The 19,313-nt window shown below is 43.9% G+C and overlaps 1 protein-coding gene across 2 annotated transcripts in view; it reads right to left on the bottom strand.

The window, feature by feature from the left end:
• The window catches only part of WDR70 (WD repeat domain 70), a 246,824-nt gene that overhangs the window by 145,975 nt on the left and 81,536 nt on the right, over window positions 1-19,313 (bottom strand). For both annotated transcript variants that reach the window (XM_008168689.4, XM_065550032.1), the window contains exons 7-9: window positions 17,333-17,466; window positions 7,837-7,990; window positions 1,366-1,442 (exon numbers count right to left, since the gene is read on the bottom strand). In XM_008168689.4, the coding sequence (XP_008166911.2) occupies window positions 1,366-1,442; window positions 7,837-7,990; window positions 17,333-17,466 (365 nt within the window). The remainder of the gene's footprint in view (window positions 1-1,365; window positions 1,443-7,836; window positions 7,991-17,332; window positions 17,467-19,313) is intronic.

Here is a 19,313-nt window from a genome sequence, read left to right as displayed (position 1 = left end):
GGAAATGGGAAGTACACTGAATGGTTTCAAATACTTTTCTTATAATGTCAGCCATTTGGTTTCTCTGAGAATATAATTACACATCCATTTATAGCATTGTTTATCTGCATTTTACTCACTTGACCAGGCCCTTTTAATTCACAGCAATTTAAGCACGAGAGAGCCATTGAATCCATATTTGGTATAATTGCTAGGCATATGTTTATGCAGACAAAATTAGACAGTCTTGAGAGTATATAATTTCTTAATTTATTTTTCACTATCTACAAACTGTTCAGCTAAGTAAAAATACTGAATTTTAAAGTGGTAAAGCAGTAAAACTGTCTATCCGTTGTGTTTACAAGAAAAACAAAATATTTTAAAATCCTATCACTTCATAAATATAGCTGAATATAACAGTGAAATTTTTGCTTTACTTTTTTGTCTAAAAACTAAAAATGTGATTTCAATGGTTTTGTTTATTTTTTTACGTTAAAAAAACACTAGTAGTTTAAAATGTTATTTTTTGATACACATGCCTTCTTTTCTCTCCATCAAACTGTGTGAACTTTCCAACAAGGAGCATTAGTTTCACTGGGGGAGGGGAGGGTGTAGGTGAGTGGGTGGGGATTGTTAATACAATGCTTTTGTCATTTTTAAAAGTGCCATATTGAAGGCACAGGTTACCAGAATCTTCTGTTTAATTACAAAGGAGATTATAAACAAACCAAGGAAGCAGCAATGCAAACTTTCTTCACTGCCCTCAGCCCTGAGCACAATGGCACCAGCATATTTAAGTCTCCATGCCCATTTAATACTTGGCCTCACTGCTTAAAGTTCCAAGAAGGGTGTAAATTAGCACCAAACATCACAGTGATTTTTGTGATTTGGACACTTGTCCACTAGGATCAAGACTGAGACCACAAATTCATTTCCAATTGTCTACTGGACAGCTGTCAAATGGTAACACTAATCAATACCTACCTGGGCCATATTCAAACCTATGACTGTGAAGTGAAAGGCTGTGCCATCCCTCCTACAAATCCTTTGAGACATCCATTCACTCGGTGAAAATTACATTTGGGGGCTCATTTTTACATTTTTCTAATTTGAAATATATTACAGTATATTCATCCATATATTTTTCCTGCTATGTCATCACCAAAAGCACCATATCAAAAACATAAAGAATGTAGACAAACCAATGAACTCTTCTAGAAGCCAAATTATAGACAAGTCTTATACTGGCTTTCAGATCTCAACAAACAAGTTCACAACTGACTGTTTGCAACCAAGTTATAATTGGGGAAGGTACATAGAGGTCCTAAAATGCAAAAGCTGACAAACGCCAAAAACATTCTGGCACTGACATGAACCTATACTCACCCATCATTGGAACAAGTCAAAAATTCTTCTTTTATTTTGGGATGCCAACAGCCTGTATTAAGCATTGCTGTATGACCCTGGAAAAACACAGAAAAACATGAGAACCTAATTCTATGGCAAACAATTTTTTCAAGTAGGCATTTACTTTCCCCTCATTTTTCAGGCTCTCTACCTAAAATAACCTGCACTATTAACTATATTCCTTACTGCCAATTATTTCATACGTAAACTGGACAGTCTTTTAATAACAGTCCTTCAAACCAATAATGTAATACACAATCATCAAGTTGGATGCTTTTTTAAAAATACAAAATATCAATATACAAGGAGAAATCTATGACCAACAGAGTTAAAGAACAATAAATATATTTAAATTTATTAAGAACAAAAAAAATCCTAACAATGGTATTGATCCATTCCTAGATGGAAATGTCAAACATAATGCAGAAAAGGCAGAAGTGTTCAATAAATATTCTGTTCTGTATTTAGAGAAAAACGGTTCATGTAGACATATGACGTATGATGATGATACTGTTTCCATTCCAATAATAAATTGGGGGAGTTAGAGATTTTTAAATCAGCAGGGTCCAGATAACTTGTATGCAAAGATTTTTAAAAAGAGCAGTCTGAGGACCTTGCGGGACCATAAATATTGATTTTCAATGAGTCTTGGAACACTGGGCAAGTTCTAGAAGACAGAGAAAACTAATGTGTTAATATTTTAAAAGGGTAAATGGCACGACCTGGGTATTACAGGCCTCAGTCTGACATTCATTCCAGGCAAGATACTGGAACTGCACATCAATAAAGAATTAAATGAGGGTAATATAATTAACGTCAATCAACATGGGTTTATGGGGGGAAATGGTCTGATCAAACTAACTTGATTCTTTTGGACTGCGATTACAAGTTTGACTGATAAAAATAATAGTGTTGATGTAATAGACATATTTCTGTAAGGCATTTGACTAGCTCTGCACAACATTTTGATTATACACTAGAACAATATAAAATTAACATGGCACACATTAAATGGATTAAAAACTGGATGACAGGTCTCAAAATGTAATTATAAAACAAAGAATCATCATGGAGTGCATGGGTCTCATAGTGGTGTCACAGGGTAGCTGAATCTGTGCCTAGGCTGAGTTCAGGTCCCCTGTACTGGAGCAAGTGAACCCAATTGAGCTAATTAAAGAGGGCTGGGCTATATCTGGGCCTATATAAAGAGGTGGAAGAAGAAAGGACTGAGACAGGCTGAGCCCTAGGGACGGAACACCACTGTAGCTGGCTCCTGTGGTGGGTCCCTGGAGTGAGGGGCCAGGTGCTCAGGGAAGCCAGCCCCGTGGCTGCTGCTCCAGGAAGGGAGCAGAGCTGACTGAGGCTGGGAGGCTGCCAGGAACTGGAGTGCCAGAGACCTCTGAGAGAGGTGTCCCTGAAGCGTGGGGCCAAAGACTGAGCTAAGACTATTTTCTGTTTGATAACCTCTGTTTAAAGAAATAAACCTCCTTGAAAAGCTTCAACATGGCAGCGCATGCTTTGGAGCTAAGGAGAAGAGACAGCCCCTGTTGCAGATCCTGAAGGGATCAGTTCTTGACCCTACACTGTTTAAACCTTCTAAATCAGTGACTTGGAAGAGAACATAGGATCATAACTAAGACCCTACTAAATTCACGGCTATGAAAAACATGTCACAGATCGTCAAATCTGGTCTTTTGTGTGCTTTTACCCTATATTATACAGATTTTATGAGGGAGACCAGCATTTCTCAAATTGAGGGTCCTGACCCAAAAGGGAGTTGCAGGGTGGTTGTAAGGTTATTTTAGGGGGGTCATGGTATTGCCAGCCTTACTTCTGCACTGCCTTCAGAGCTGGGTGGCCAGAGAGCAGCGGCAGTTGGCCAGGCACCCAAATCTGAAGGCGGTGCCTCACCAGCAGTAGTGCAGAAGTAAGGGTGGTAATACCATACCATGCCATCCTTACTTCTGCGCTGCTGCGTGCGACGGCTCTGCCTTCAGAGCTTGACTCCCAGTCAAGCCGCTGCCACTTTCCCGCTGCCCAGCTCCAAAGGCAGTACCGCCACCAGCAGCAGCACAGAAATAAGGGTAGTAGTACCGCAACCCCTCCTACAATAAACTTGTGACACCCCCCCCACCACGACACACACAACTCCTTTTTGAGTCATATTGTTTGTTTGTGTCCAGCTCTCCAAGCGATCCAGATGGCTCTGTATTAATGACCTGTCCTCTTCATTGTTTACCACTCACCCAATCTTTGTGTTGCCTGCAAACTTTATTAGTTATGATTAGGGCCCTACCAAATTCACGGTCCATTTTGGTCAATTTCACTGTCATAGGATTTTAAAAAAACATAAAATTCATTATTTCGGCTATTTAAAGCTGAAATTTCATGGTGTTGTAATTGATGGGGTCCTGACCCAAAAAAGAGTTGTGGGGGGTCACAAGGTTATTGTGTGTATGGGGTGCAGTGCTGTTACCCTTACTTCTGTGCTGCTGCTGGCAGCAATGCTGCCTTCAGAGCTGGGCACTTGGAAAGCGGTGGCTGTTGGCCGGGAGCCAAGCTCTGAAGGCAGAGCCACTGCCAGCAGCAGCGCAGAAGTAAGGGTGGCATGGCATGCCTTTTAAAGACACAAACTGGGGAGAGAGACTCATTGTATACCAACTACCTGCTTCTGGAAATTCCAGATCAAATACCCCATATCTGTATAAAAGGGTGGACTAAATTTAGAATCATAGAATATCAGGGTTGGAAGGGACCTCATTTCTCTGTAATGCTTTTTACCTTAAGAATAAAGTAGGCTTGCTTAGAAAGAACTGTGTGGTAACACATATCTGAAGCAATCACTCTGTCCTCAGTCTCTGAAGAGAAAGCAAGCAAGTTTAGTTTGGCAGACTGTCTTTGCTGGGAGAACACAGGGAAGGCACGGAACTGTTCAGCCTTGACATACCCTGGTCAGAAGAGACTGAGATGCAGGTCTCCACCAAAGAGAGGCAACAGCTGAGGAGCTGGGAGCCTGAGATTGGGTGACCTTGCTGAACAACTGAGTGGAAAGGCAGTTAACCTTAACTCTGACAGATGTAACCTAGGATTTCAAAATGAAAAGTAAAATAACACTGTCTGATGTTATGTGAGACTCTTAGGAAGGAATAAGAAAATATAAAATTAATTGAGGGTGAAAAATAATACTCAGTACTTATATAGTGCCTTTCTTTCAAGAATCTTAAAAGTGTTCTATAAACACTAATTAATACAATCCATTAACTATAATAGTGTAAGCAGTATGCCCAATTTACAGATGGAAAAATCTAGACACAGAGAGGCTGAGTAACTTCCCATGGCCACAAAGAGTCAGGGGCAGAGTTGAAAATACAACCCGACCCTTTTACATCTAGAGGACAATAAATGACATGACACTTCCATTAAGGAGAAATCTTTCTAGTCACTTTTGTAAAACTGAAAATAACATTATAATACCAGGTTTCAGAGTAGCAGCTGTGTTAGTCTGTATCCGCAAAAAGAACAGGAGTATAAATTTGTTAGTCTCTAAGGTGCCACAAGTACTCCTGTTCTTTTTGTTATAATACCAAACAGTTTTACACCAGACTCAGTTTTAAGTTTAGGTGCTTCTAATAAGAAGTGAGGGTATTCTTCCTTTAATGCCTGTGTATAACTTACATTAAATGTTACTGAGAGTGCTAGAAAAACTTCAGTATATATACCCTATAGTTCACTCCCTCACCATTTCCCCCCAAAACACAATTATTCATTGCATCTTTTTTTTTTACTAGTTTAATTGTGCCTTTGAAATCAATTATTCCTGTCACTCTTCTTCAATTTATCTTTTTTCTCTCTCACGATGGCAAGTCACCTAAAGACTTAATAGTTTCTCTGGACTGTATCATCACTTAATTCATGGAAATATGGAACAATCTACACAGACAAGGAGACAAGACTCTAGCTCATTCTGATCTCTAGTGCTTGGGATTTCCACAGCCAAGTGTCCTTCACCAAAAAATGCCATAGTCTACAACTTTCACCCTGAGCTCTATCAGCCACTCCCTGTTGGAGTGAGTTGTGGGAATAAAGTGCTCTTGAGCCATCTTTCGGCGTAATCAATGGAGAATTTTAAATAATATAACTAGATCCTTGAAGCAGATCTGAAACTGGATCAGAATGGATTTTCATAAAAAATAATTTGTAAGATGAGAGTGGACAGACCCATTTCTTCAAGATGGAAATATCTGCTGGTGGACATTTTACCAGAATTTAAGCCACTTATATTCTATAGCAACTCACAAGATTTCGGGAAAAAACTGGAAAAAAAAAAAAGCAAACTATCTTTCCCAGGGAAAATGTCTTTATCCAGTTCCTTTGTGTATTTTAGTTAGTTTGACATATTTGAAGTGTTGGCACAAGCTTATTAAATAAGTTTGAAGAGAACAAAGGACTCCTATAATATTCAATAAAATTTAAAAACCACACCTGCAAAACTAAAATTGAAATTGTTTCAGATTGTTTTTAAGAGTTATTATGGAGACAGTTTTAGCAACTATTTAAAAAAATTACCAGGGAATGAATACCTAAAAGTCAATATGACAGCATAACTACTCCAGTACTTCGATTGTAGGATCATCATATAGTGAGATTTCAAAAGTTTATAAGAGAAAAAATCTGCATTATCTTTAATTAAACAAGAACCAAAACAGCTGTTAATGTTATATGGCTTTGTATACATTCTATTAGCCAAAAGAAATAGTGTTCTGATATGAATAGCATCAAGTAATGCAGTACTTAGGCTAGTTACTTGGCAGTAAGCCCTACAAGCACTAAATAAGGCAATTTTATCACAAATCTGAGAGGTAGATTTTATCATTACACTTAAATTATTAATTTTAAACTATTCACAAAACTGACCTGCATTTAAATCATCTATGTAAACAGAATTGTTATCCCATGTAACATATGGAGAAAGAAGATGGAAGAGTGGTCAAAACCCACTGAACACTTGTTAAAATACTTTAAAATATAATTTATTATGATTGTGTTTATAACAAACAAGTTTCCATTCTCTCCCAATTACATAAAACACAAAACTATAAAATAAATTATACTGACAAGAGTAGGAGTCAGCCCTTTTTCATGTACACTTTTAACCACTAACAAACAAAAATGCACCTTATTATTACTATTTACTATTCATTGATGTTCTTGGCACTCAGCAAGACACAAACAAGACAGCTGTCCCTCCCCTCTCAGCAGGATGGCCATCTTCCAAAGGGAAAGGGGAGACCCAAAGTCTTTGCAGACCAAGGTCCCCGTTGGGCAAAAGTATTCAGAAGTGAGCTGAGTCCTTGAGGCAGGCTGAAGAGGGTCTACCCTGGTTATACAGTGGAGGCTCTATAACCTTGGACTGGACAGAGTTAAATGGCTAGTACGTGAGATACGGTGGGTGCATAGCACCCCTCCTCCATTATTAAGTAATAAAGTTGCAGCCTGATGCTTAAATCCATTTCTGTGTCAGGCTTTCATTCACCTGTGTATCCTGATCATACCAACCTCAACAGCTTACAATCTAGATGACAGACACAGGAAGACATGGTGCACAGTGAATCCTTTCTCTGGGACTTGCACTAGATTTAATTATCTTTGCCCTTAATTTAATAGGGATTTTTTCCATTTTTTCCTCTATTTGCTCATCCTTCAAGTGCGAAGAAAGTGTGTATGTTTTGTGGTCTGTTAATGGGAAAGGTAAAGGAGAGGGTGCAATTATTAAGAAGTATTCTCAGTCTACCAGACTGGGGGGCAGGATAGAGCTCAGAGCTTCTGCTCTGCGGTGGGGGGGGGGTGGGGCTAAGGACTTCTGCCAGAGACAAATGGTGCCTGCTGGAGGGCTGGGGGGGAGCACAATTTAAAGGTTCATCCTATCCCACAGTTTGAGTCCACTCCTCAGGCATCCACCCCGCCTTACCCGCAACGGCTATTCCTGCAGTTCCCAGGTGTTTGCTGCTGCCTCTCCTCATGGCCACAGCTTGTCAGCTCCAGACACTGCAATGCAGGGAGGGGGCCCAGCAGCACCATGTGACTGAGCAGGGCCAGCAAACCTTAGCAAAAATTGGGGGGGCAAGTAACCCCATGTGCCCCACAATGCATCACCTCTGGCTTCAGCCCATTGGAGGGTCTCAGGATTTCAGCCCTGTGGAGCTTGCCTGCCGAGGCTCCGTGCTTCAGGAGCGGGGCTGAAGCCCCGAGCCCCAGCTCTTGAACTTCTAAAAATTGTCATATGCGGCTCAGAGGGTCAGTAAATTTGGCCACCCCATTATACGGAAAGCTTGGAAGAGAACAAAATGCTGTTATATCAAGGACCATCACCAGAACAATAAATAACCTAAATAAAAGTACAAGACAACTATACCAGTATAGAACAATACAATTTAAAGTTTCTTAACTTACCTTGGTGTTTGCCATGTCCACAATGTACTGGTCTCCTTTAACACATTCCATTACTGGAAAGCCATCTCTGTCAAGAACTTTAGCTTGAGAGTTACCAGACACAACAAGAATGACATCCCCTGTGCTGCTATACTGTAAAGATTTGATTTGGTGACTGAAAAAAATTAGAAAACACAACATATGTTTTCATTAAATACAATTTCCTTAAGCCAATTTTAAAATGAAGATGCATCAGTAGTGAGAAAATCCTTAAAAACATAAATGCTCTGAAAATAAACATATAGTATATCTATAGTATTTCTATGAGGCCTCTAATCCCCGCATATTAGTTGTTACACCTGCAGTGAGAGAAATTTTTTGCACAAGTTGTGCCTACCTGATTGTAACAACATTTACAGGGTATTATACATTTTACTTTTGGACAAACATATTTATCATAAGGGTACTTTTGTAACTCCAGATAACAGTAGATAGGTGTCACAAGAGGTACGTCTCTTCAGGGCAGAGATGATTCCTGGATCAAGGGAGGCAAGCTGACCCAGCCAGAGGGGCTTGATAGCTCTCTCTGGACATCTCTATACAAACTAGCAGAACCTAGTGTTCAGAGAAGGAAGGATTACCTAGTCCAGTGGTTCTCAAAGCCGGTCCGCCGCTTGTTCAGGGAAAGCCCCTGGCGGGCCGGGCCGGTTTATCTGCTGCATCCGCAGGTTCGGCCGATCGTGGCTCCCACTGGCTGCGATTTGCCGCTCCAGGCCAATGGGGGCTGTGGGAAGGGCAGCCAGCACATCCCTTGGCCTGCGCGGCTTCCCGCAGCCCTCATTGGCCTGAAGCGGCGAACTGCGGCCAGTGGGAGCCGCGATCGGCCGAACCATGGATGCGGCTGGTAAACAAACCGGCCCGGCCCACCAGGGGCTTTCCCTGAACAAGCGGTGGACCGGCTTTGAGAACCACTGACCTAGTCCACCTAGGTTAGCTCACGGTAAGTGTAAATTTAGATACATTAAGCAAACCTTTTTCTTTTTGTTCTAATTCCTTTTCCCCTGTGTTTTCAATAACAATCCCAAAGAGCAATAGTAGAGGAGATGTTAAAAAAAAATCTTGGAATGAAGAACTAGTTACAAAGTTTAACTATGAAGCTGCTATTGCAACTCCATAATAAGGTGCAACAAAACAAAACATCAAAAGCAACAAAGTTTCAGAAGGAAGTGAATGTGGATTTTAACCCAAGCACAAAACTTGGCATACAAAGTGGAGGAGGAGGAGATGGACTGGTGCCATTGCATAACTTTCAGGAAAAAGAAAAAAAAAACCCTAAAAGGACCCTTCTCCCAAAGCAAGCCCTCTGGCTGATTAATAAAAGAGCTGGAACACATGCCAGATGAACACAGCTAAGAATTCACTGGATACTGTATGATGGGAATCAATTCTCAAACAAACTTGTGGTCACCATTTTGGAACTGTTCCATCTAAGACAGTAGTTCTCAACCACAGGTACACGTACCCCTGGGGATATGCAGAGGTCTTCCAAGGGGTACATCAACTCACCTAGATATTTGCCTAGTTTTACAACAGGCTACATAAAAAGCACTAACAAAGTCAGTACAAACTAAAATGTCATACAAACAAAATGAGAAAGTAAGAAATTGTTTCAGAGTAGCAGCCGTGTTAGTCTGTATTCGCAAAAAGAACATGAGTACTTGTGGCACCTTAGAGACTAACACATTTATTAGAGCATAAGCTTTCGTGGGCTACTGCCCACTTCTTCGGATGCATATAGAGTGGAACATATATATATCTCCTCAATATATGTTCCACTCTATATGCATCCGAAGAAGTGGGCAGTAGCCCACGAAAGCTTATGCTCTAATAAATGTGTTAGTCTCTAAGGTGCCACAAGTACTCCTGTTCTTTTTAAGAAATTGTTCAGTACTAGTGTGCTGTGACACTTTTGTATTCTTATGTCTGATTTTGTAAGCAAGTAGTTTTTAAGTCAGGTGAAGCTTGGGGTATGCAAGACAAATCAGATTCCTGAAAGGGCTACAAAAGTCTGGAAAGGTTGAGAGCCATTGATCTAAGGAACAAGTTCTTGCAGCTGTTTGTAGAAGTTGATACGCCTCCCTTCAGCTTACACATTCAAAGCTAAAATCGGTCCTCATGTGCAAAATGTGTGTGTATAGGTAGAGTTTGTTTTAATAAATACTAAGCAATTGCACATAGAAACAATACTGAGCACTGTCTGATTGCAATATTTTCTGCTGCACAGTACCACAATAACATCAGCAAAGTGATTAGAGGATGAGAGTAAAGAATAATCTTGTTATATTAACCATTAAAGTAAAACAGAAATTATCTGTACTGTCATATTAATTTACTGCTGACAAAAATGCAAGGTCAAGGATATGTGACTTAAGAAATAAGCTCCAAATTGCTTGAAGTTTTCTATTTGGTTTTCTGTTTTGGCAAGACTATTTCTTCCTAAGGTACATAGATTCCTGCAGTGCCCAATACAAAATCCTGAATCAAATTTACATGGCAGAATAAAGCTGATCTGTAAAACAAGTCATGAATACTTGCTACTTAGAAAGAGCAATTCCAAGAGCGTGGCCAGAATAAACGGCAAGTTGGTGGTGGGAAGGACTCCATTAATGAGACAACAATTAGTTGCGACGTGGAGACGCCTATATCTATTCTTAACGTTTCAGTATCTTCTTAGCTCAGCATTTGACAAAAAATAGATTATGATTCCAAAACTCCTAACACCAGCCCAAGCAACTGCGGACTGGGTTCCTCAATAGGGAGATGTCCCCCTACCCTCTGCTCTTGCCTCCTCCCCTCATAAAAATCTTTCACTGCAGCCTTTGGGAACTAGGTATATTCCTCTGGTTATTAAGCTTGTGGTAAATTTTTCAAGCAATAAGTATTCATATTCTATGGGGTTTCCTCCTTCAGATGAAGGAGAATATACTTTTGGTTCAACTCCAATGTAATTTTTTCTCCTATTTTTAAAAGAAGCTGAATAAATCACTGAAATTAATGCACAATTCAGGTTTTGCTGAAAACTCATGAAAGCAATCTGTCACTTACTAATTTAGCATTTTATGGTTCATGGGACAATGCCCTTCTGTGGCAACACATATCTGACCCTCTTCCCCATTGCAAATCCGCTAGCTCAGGGTTATTAACAGTAACTGTATTTAATTCTCCTAACAGCGACTTAAAATAAGCATAAGTTTTGTATACAAAAAATCTCTGGAAAAAAAACCCTATACATTTGTTTTATGATGCAAAAGCCAAAAATAACTTCAATGGCACTCTTATATAATCTAGACTTGACGCCAATTCATTACAATCCTTGAGTTTTAATAAAAATTGGACAATAATATATCCAGAATACTGCTTTATAGTCAGAAGTACAAATTTCAGGCCACAAAGAAGGTTCAGCATGCCTCCATGTTCATATTTAATACTTCAAGCAGCTACTGGATGACATGGTAGACTCCGAAGAGGCAGGTTACCTACGCATGATAGCAATTGTGAAAAGGAGATAGGAGAAACCTTTTTGTCTCACAAAGCCTTTCTTACCCAACACAATAAATTACTGTCTTTGGGGAAAATGAAAATTATATATAAAATAATAATTATGTTTATTTTGGGAAGTTTAACATTTTATTCTCTTACATATTAAATTATTACGTTTAATGTTAGTGAAGTATAATTAAGGCTGCGAGTCTGTTACCAAGGTCACAGAAATCATGGATTTCTGTGACTTTCTGTGACTTCTGCAGCAGCCAGGCTAAGATCAAGCGTAGTATCTGTTCTTATCAGTTTAATCATCTTTTTAATAAGCTGCTACACTGATACACTGTATCTGCCATTCTAAAAGAGCTAATGATGCCCCGATATGCGTCCCGCTGCTCCTAAAACACAGCCCAAGATGCCAACCGCTGTCCCACCATGTCCTACTGCTCTGCACAGGCTCCCAGCCATTGCCCTTAGTCCCACCCCAGAGAACTCTTCGGACCACCACCCCAAAACAGACCCCTGGGGTCTCAGAGACATGGCGAACCAGCAGATCCAGAGGGAAGAGCGAGAACAGGAAGGATCCCCCTGAGATGCTGCCGCAGAAAGCTCCCACATCCTGAAACCAGCCTGCCGAGACATCACCGAGAGGAGGAACATACACCCTGCTCTCCAGCCGCCGAGGGGTTGCCCTGCCGTGCTCCTGCCGCCGGAGGAATCTCCAGCTGATTGCCAGCAGCTGCAGCCACCGGAGGAATCTCCAGCTGATCACCAGCAGCTGCAGGCACCGAGAGTCTGTCCCACCGGGCTCCGGCCGCCGGAGAAACCTCTCGCCGATGGCCAGCAGCTGCAGCTACTGGGAGTCTGCCCCACCACGCTCCTGCCGTGGGAAGAATCGCCGGCTGATTGCCAGCAGCTGCAGGCGCTGAGAGATTGCCCCCCCACGCCCTTGCCGCTGGAGAAACCTACTGCCGCCCAGCTGCTGCTCCTACCACCGGGAGTCTGCCTCCACATGTCCCAGCCACCAGAGAAACCCACCGCTACCCAGTTGTTGCTCCTGGCGCCAGGTAACTGCCCTGCTAATCCCCAACACCTACCCCCACAAAAAGACTCTCCCGCGGCTCCGCCACCACTCATGCCGCCGGGGGGCTGCCCCCCGTGCCCCAGCCGCTGCCGCCGCCTATGCCACCGAGAGATTCCCGCCACGCACCCCAGCCGCCGCTGCTTATGCAGCCTGGGGGTCCCTGTCACGAGCCCCAGCCGCTGCTGCTCGAGCCGCCGGGGGACTCCTGCCCCGCGCCCCAGCCGCCACCGCTCATGATGCCTGGGGAGCTTCCCGCTGCGCTTCAGCGGGCAAAACTCCAGCCTGCCGCTCACCAGCAGCTCCAGCCGCCAGGAGACTGCCCCACCACGTGCCAGCTGCTCCAGATACGGAGAGATGCCCCCGCTGCACCCCAGCCGCAGAGGGATTCTCCCACCGCTCACCAGCAGCTCCAGCTGCCAGGGGACTGCCCCGCCACGTGTGAGCCGCTCCAGATGCCGAGAGACCTGCCCGCCGGTCACCAGATGCTTCAGCTGCCCAGGAACTCCCCAGCCGCTCACCAAGAAGTGTGCGTCCCTCCACATCGACGGGAGCAAGAAGGACTCGGTGCTGACGACGGAGTTCCTTATCCAGGCGAGTCCGTTGTTCCCCTGGCGGAGGGGCAGGCGTACCAGCACCTCGGCACGCCGATGGGCTTCCGCGTCCGGCAGACCCCGGAGGACACCATCCAGGAGATCCTGCAAGACGCCGCCAAGATCGACGCATCCCTGCTGGCTCCGTGGCAGAAAATCAACGCCCTCAACACCTTCCTGATCCCCCACATCGCCTTCATCTTGAGAGGATCCGCCGTGGCGAAGGTGCCCCTCAATAAGGTGGACAACACCATCTGGCAACTGGTCAAGAGGTGGCTGTCCCTGCCCCAGAGAGCCAGCAACGAGCTCGTGTACATCGCGCACAGGCACGGCGGCGCCAACGTCCCCTGCATGGGCGACCTGTGCGACATTGCGGTCATCACGCACGCCTTCCGCCTCCTGACGTGCCCGGATGCCAAGATGAAGAACGTCGCGATGACCGCCCTCCGCACCGTCATCGCGAAGCGAATCGGCAGAGCTCCCTCCGACCGAGATATAGCCACCTTCTTGAAAAGCTCCCTTGACAGCGAATTCGCCCAGTACGGGGGCAACATTGCCTCACTGTGGTCCCGCGCCCGCAACGCCACGCCCTGAATGGGGAAGCGACTGGGCTGCCCCTGGGAGTGGAGCAAGGAACGGCAGGAGCTGGGAGTCCTGGTGCCGCGGATCGGGACAGACAGCAACACGATCGTCAGCCCCGGAGCCAGAGGAGCACTGGAGAGGTCTCTGAAGGCCGCCGTTCACGCGCGCTATGTGGACACCCTGCGGAAAAAGCCAGACCAGGGTAAGGCCTTTGAGGTGACCAGCAAGTGGGACTCCAGCAACTACTTTCTCCCTGCGGGCAGCTTCACCCAATTCGCCGACTGGCGCCCGGCTGAATTGTGTCCCTCTCAATGGAGCTGTCCATCACGGGAACCAGGACAAGCGCTGCAGGAAGTGCGGGTACGTCACCGAGTCCCTGCCCCACGTTCTGTGCAGCTGCAAGCCCCATGCCCGTACCTGGCAGCTGCGCCACAACACCGTCCAGGACCGCCTAGTGAAGGCCATCGACCCACGCCTGGGAGAGATCGCCGTCAACCGTGCCGTCCCCGACACCGACAGCCCGCTGTGCCCGGACATCGTCGTCGCGGACGAGGTTCGAAAAAAGATCATCCTCGTCGACGTGACAATCCCATTCGAGAATAGGACCCCGGCCTTCCACGAAGCCCGAGCCCGCAAACTCAAAAAGTACACCCCGCTGGCTGACACCCTGTGGACAAAGAGCTATGAGGTGTACACCAACGCTCTGATCGTTGGGGCCCTGGGCGCCTGGGACCCCTGTAATGAGCGTGTACTGAGTACCTGTGGGGTAGGCCGTCACTATGCGCGGCTCATGCAATGTCTAATGGTCTCGGACACTATCCGATGGTCCCGAGACATTTATACAGAGCACATCACCAGCCACCGCCAATACCGAGAGTGAGCCGGCGTGACTTCGCGCACCCACAATGAGGAAGGGATCTGAAGACTTCCTCTGTTGGACCTTATCCCCTGAACTCACCGAACCGAACTGAACTCCACCATATGAGGGTCATCTTATCCTCATTACCCAGCCCGCTTATTTACACCTATGATTGCCTGTAATTCCTGTATGAGTGATGTACCCTCACTGCTTGCTGACTGTACCTTGATTCATCCACCTTATACCCCTCCACTGGGGATATTGCAGACTGTCTGTGTTATGCACTATCCAATATCAAAATACTAACATCCCCCTATACTCTGTATGTTACCCCCGATGACTAATAACTGAAGTTTCAACACTCTGTATCATCTATTTTTAAACATTTTCTAATAAAATTTTAAATCTGTTCGGTGCCAGGTCGGTGCCAGGAGTCCTTGGCCTCCTTTCTTGGCGCCAGTGCGCTGCGCATTGAAGAGGAGGTGCTCGGCACATGCTCCGCAGACCCAAGGTCGGACTGTAGGCGGAGGGATGCCTCCATGAGGATAATTCTGAGTCTCTGCTCACGATCCTTAAGGGTCCTCAGCCGAAACCCTTTACAAATGCGGCACTTGTCCTTTTGGTGACTCTCGCCAAGGCACTTCAAGCAAGAAGTGTGGGTCACTCTTCAGCATAAGTTTGCCGCAGTCTTCACAAGATTTGAACCACAGGGACCGAGGCATGCCCTGGTGTCGGGGGAGAAACTGGGGGGAGGGGAGGGCAGCCCTGTAACGGAAACTTAGAGAAACAACTACTACTACTACGAAAAACTAACTATATACAAATCATGATAGGTCACTGCTAAAGGCACTTGCAGAAGCAAGAGTGATGGAAGTTCCAACTAGCCATCGCTGGCGGTAAGAAGGGACTACGGGGGGAGGGGAGGGTTGGGGGTTCGGCTGGGCCCTGTATTGGATGCCATGAAGGCGGAACTCCAGAAGGTGCCCAGGCCTAACCCTACAGATACAACTAGGGGAAAAATCTTCCGACTGCCATGCACGCGGCACGCACACACACCTGATTGAAATTGACATGAACAAGCACTTGAAGAAGAACCCATGGCTGGCCCAGGGCAGCTGACTTGCGCTTGCAGGACTCAGGTTTTGGGGCTGAAGGCTCTGATGATGCTCTCCTCAAAAAAATACTAGTAATTATAGAAGCCCTATTCCTACTAAAGCCCCTACATGAGACTACCATCAATCGTTTTCTTTCTTTATTAGCTAGCTTTCTACGAGTAGGAGGGGTGGGGGACAGGGCACATTCTATCAACCTGCTGCATATAATAAAGAAACCACATTTGCATTTGTCTTGAGAGATTTAACCTATAATTAGCTTATCTGAGACCTATGTTTGCTGTGCTAAATATTTGAATAGTACAGTTTGCTGAGCCAGCTCAAGAGAAAATATGTATGTCTTTCAAACAACGTGTGAAATACAGGCAGCATGTAACTATCTCTATCCACATTTTGTCTAATGCAGAAATATTAGGGGATAGTAAAACCTTTCCAACAGAATCGTCTTGCAACTTACAGTGTATTGTAGCTAGAAGCTGTAATACATAAGAACATAAGAAAGACCGTACTGGGTCAGACCAAAGGTCCATCTAGCCCAGTATCCTGTCTACCAACAGTGGCCAATGCCAGGTGCCCCAAAAGGAGTGAACCTAACAGGCAATGATCAAGTGATCTCTCTCCTGCCATCCATCTCCACCCTCTGACAGACAGAGGCTAGGGACACCATTCCTTACCCGTCCTGGCTAATAGCCATTAATGGACTTAACCACCATGAATTTATCCAGTTCTCTTTTATATTCCTCAGGTAAGGACTTCCACAAGTTGACTGTGCGCTGCGTGAAGAAGAATTTCCTTTTATTTGTTTTAAACCTGCTGCCTATTAATTTCATTTGATGACCCCTAGTTCTTGTATTATGGGAATAAGTAAATAACTTTTCCTTATCCACTTTCTCCACATCACTCATGATTTTATATACCTCTATCATATCCCCCCTTAGTCTCCTCTTTTCCAAGCTGAAGAGTCCTAGCCTCTTTAATCTCTCCTCATATGGGACCCGTTCCAAACCCTTAATCATTTTAGTTGCCCTTTTCTGAACCTTTTCTAGTGCCAGTATATCTTTTTTGAGATGAGGAGACCACATCTGTACGCAGTATTCGAGATGAGGGCATACCATTGATTTATATAAGGGCAAAAATATATTCTCAGTCTTATTTTCTATCCCCTTTTTAATGATTCCTAACATCCTGTTTGCTTTTTTGACCGCCAATGCACACTGCGTGGACATTTTCAGAAAACTATCCACGATGACTCCAAGATCTTTTTCCTGACTTGTTGTAGCTAAATTAGCCCCCATCATATTGTATGTATAGTTGGGGTTATTTTTTCCAATGTGCATTACTTTACATTTATCCACATTAAATTTGCCATTTTGTTGCCCAATCATTTAGTTTTGTGAGATCTTTTTGAAGTTCTTCACAGTCTGCTTTGGACTTAACTATCTTGAGCAGTTTAGTATCATTTGCAAACTTTGCCACCTCACTGTTTACTCCTTTCTCCAGATCATTTATGAATAAGCTTAATAGGATCAGTCCGAGGACTGACCCTTGGGGAACACCACTAGTTACCCCTCTCCATTCTGAGAATTTACCATTAATTCCTACCCTTTGTTCCCTGTCTTTTAACCAGTTCTCAATCCATGAAAGGACCTTCCCTTTTATTCCATGGCAGCTTAATTTACATAAGAGCCTTTGGTGAGGGACCTTGTCAATACAGGGGCTGTTAAGTCAGAAAGATGGTCTCAACACATACCATTCACAAGGCTGAAGTGATCGAAAAGCTTGAAGAGATGCATCCATTCCAGCGAAGTCCCAAAGCCGAACATCATAGTCATAGCCTCCAGTTACCAAACGGGCACCTGAGGGATCCAAACCCAAAGCAGATACCTACAGACAGACAGACCAAAAACAATTCAATGAAGATAATTCAGAGGTAGTCTGATCTTCCTCTTTGTACTCTTTTTTTAAACTGTAACCAGTGCACAAAATGGTACTAGTCTCACACAGCCATATTTCACAGTCATTGCTTTAATTTGTTCCTTCCACATGTCAGCCATGTAGTTCCATTTTTTGGAGAATTTTTTATCACCTCCTGTGTGAAGTCTGAATTGTGTACAGGGAAATAAAAATCACCCCTTCTGATGGCATCATTTCAGGAATAAAAGTTAATTAACAAAATATTATTTAATTTTATTTCCATTTGTTTGGGGAAAATTATTTTATTTCTGAATGTAGTTGTTTTCATTTCTCTTACTGAAGAAATGTAATTTCCTTTTCCATTACCCATACCAGGAATACTAATATTTCTAGTAAGATACTCAGCAAATGACAATGAAAACTGTAGAGAGCTAATTAAAAAAGCATTATTAAGACTAGATGATGCATATACCAAGAGAAGAAAGCCATCATGGAGAAGTAACAACTCAAAAAACTTGAAAATTTACTGGAAAGGTATCGTGCTAGTAGCAAAATCAATAGTTCATTGCTATAATTAAAACACTTACAAAATGAACATTTCTAACACCTCAGTATAAATTATTGCCCTCAAGTTTCAGTGAAATGCAGCATTTCTTTATAATGAAATAGTCTACAAAATTATGACAGATGTTTAAAACTGCAATTAATGTGTAATTAAATAATTACACACCAAGAGTTGTCAAACTTTTCATAATATGGAGGACATTAATAGAAAGTGTCTCATGGATATCTCCCCTTCCACAGGCAATCACATGGATCATACTCCCTCCCTTCATAATCATGAATTATGGCATCAATAGTAGTGAATTGCAACATCCTTGCAGCATCTATAGAAATTGCTTCTATGGGAAAGGACTACTTATTTTTCTGCCTCTAAGTGTCTTCAATGCAATAAATTGTGTTTTCAAACAAAGAAAAAAAACAGAAAAATTTTACCTATGACCCCCTAATTTTTATTCTGACAGAAAGTCTGTCTAAAATCCTTAGTGAGAGGAAATGAACTGACATTGTGATAGAAGCAAAACTGTCAGTCAAGTAAGACATTAAGCCTTGTCCACCAACTCAACCAGGGCCGGCGCTTCTATTTAGGCGACCTAGGCGGTCACCTAGGACGCCAGGATTTGGGGGGGGGGGTATTTTGCAACCCTCGACGGCAATTTGGCAGCGGGGGTCCTTCCGCGCTCCAGGTCTTAGGCGGCAATTCTGCGGCGGGTCCTACACTCTCTCCGGGACCCGCCGCCGAACTGCCCCGAAGACCGGGAGCGCGGAAGGACCCCGCCCCCCCCCGCCGCAGAATTGACGACGACGACCGGGAGCGCGGAAGGACCCCCGCCTAGGGTGCCAAAAACCCTGGCGCCGCTCCTGAACTCAACTCTCCAGAATAAGGTCTCCTATAAAGGTATGAACAGCTAACTCAGTAAACAGAAGAAATAAGAAATCGGAGAAATGATGAAAAAATTGGGTTACTGCAAATTAAATCCAATTTGAGGGGGTTAGGGTTGGACAGGGTTCCCCTAAGAAAGGAAATGAGCAAGTAAGAGGTGAAATTTCATGTGTTAGGTCCAAAGTACACCATTTAATCTCTTTCAGGTGCTTCAGGTTAAGGCAGAATGAGGGAAGAACTTCGACCCAGCGTAGATGGTATTAGCATTGGGGGAAAAGTTCTGGGCTATGCCATGGATTACCTTTTCATCCTCAAATACATGCTCAGTAAAGCACCCAGATCAGAAGCCTTTTTGCCACAAGGAAGACTACCC

Source organism: Chrysemys picta, chromosome 6 (genome assembly GCF_011386835.1).
Source record: "Chrysemys picta bellii isolate R12L10 chromosome 6, ASM1138683v2, whole genome shotgun sequence".
In the NCBI taxonomy this organism is placed as follows: domain Eukaryota; kingdom Metazoa; phylum Chordata; order Testudines; family Emydidae; genus Chrysemys; species Chrysemys picta.
Note: the sequence above shows the minus strand (reverse complement) of the source record. Positions and strands in the feature narration are given on the sequence as shown.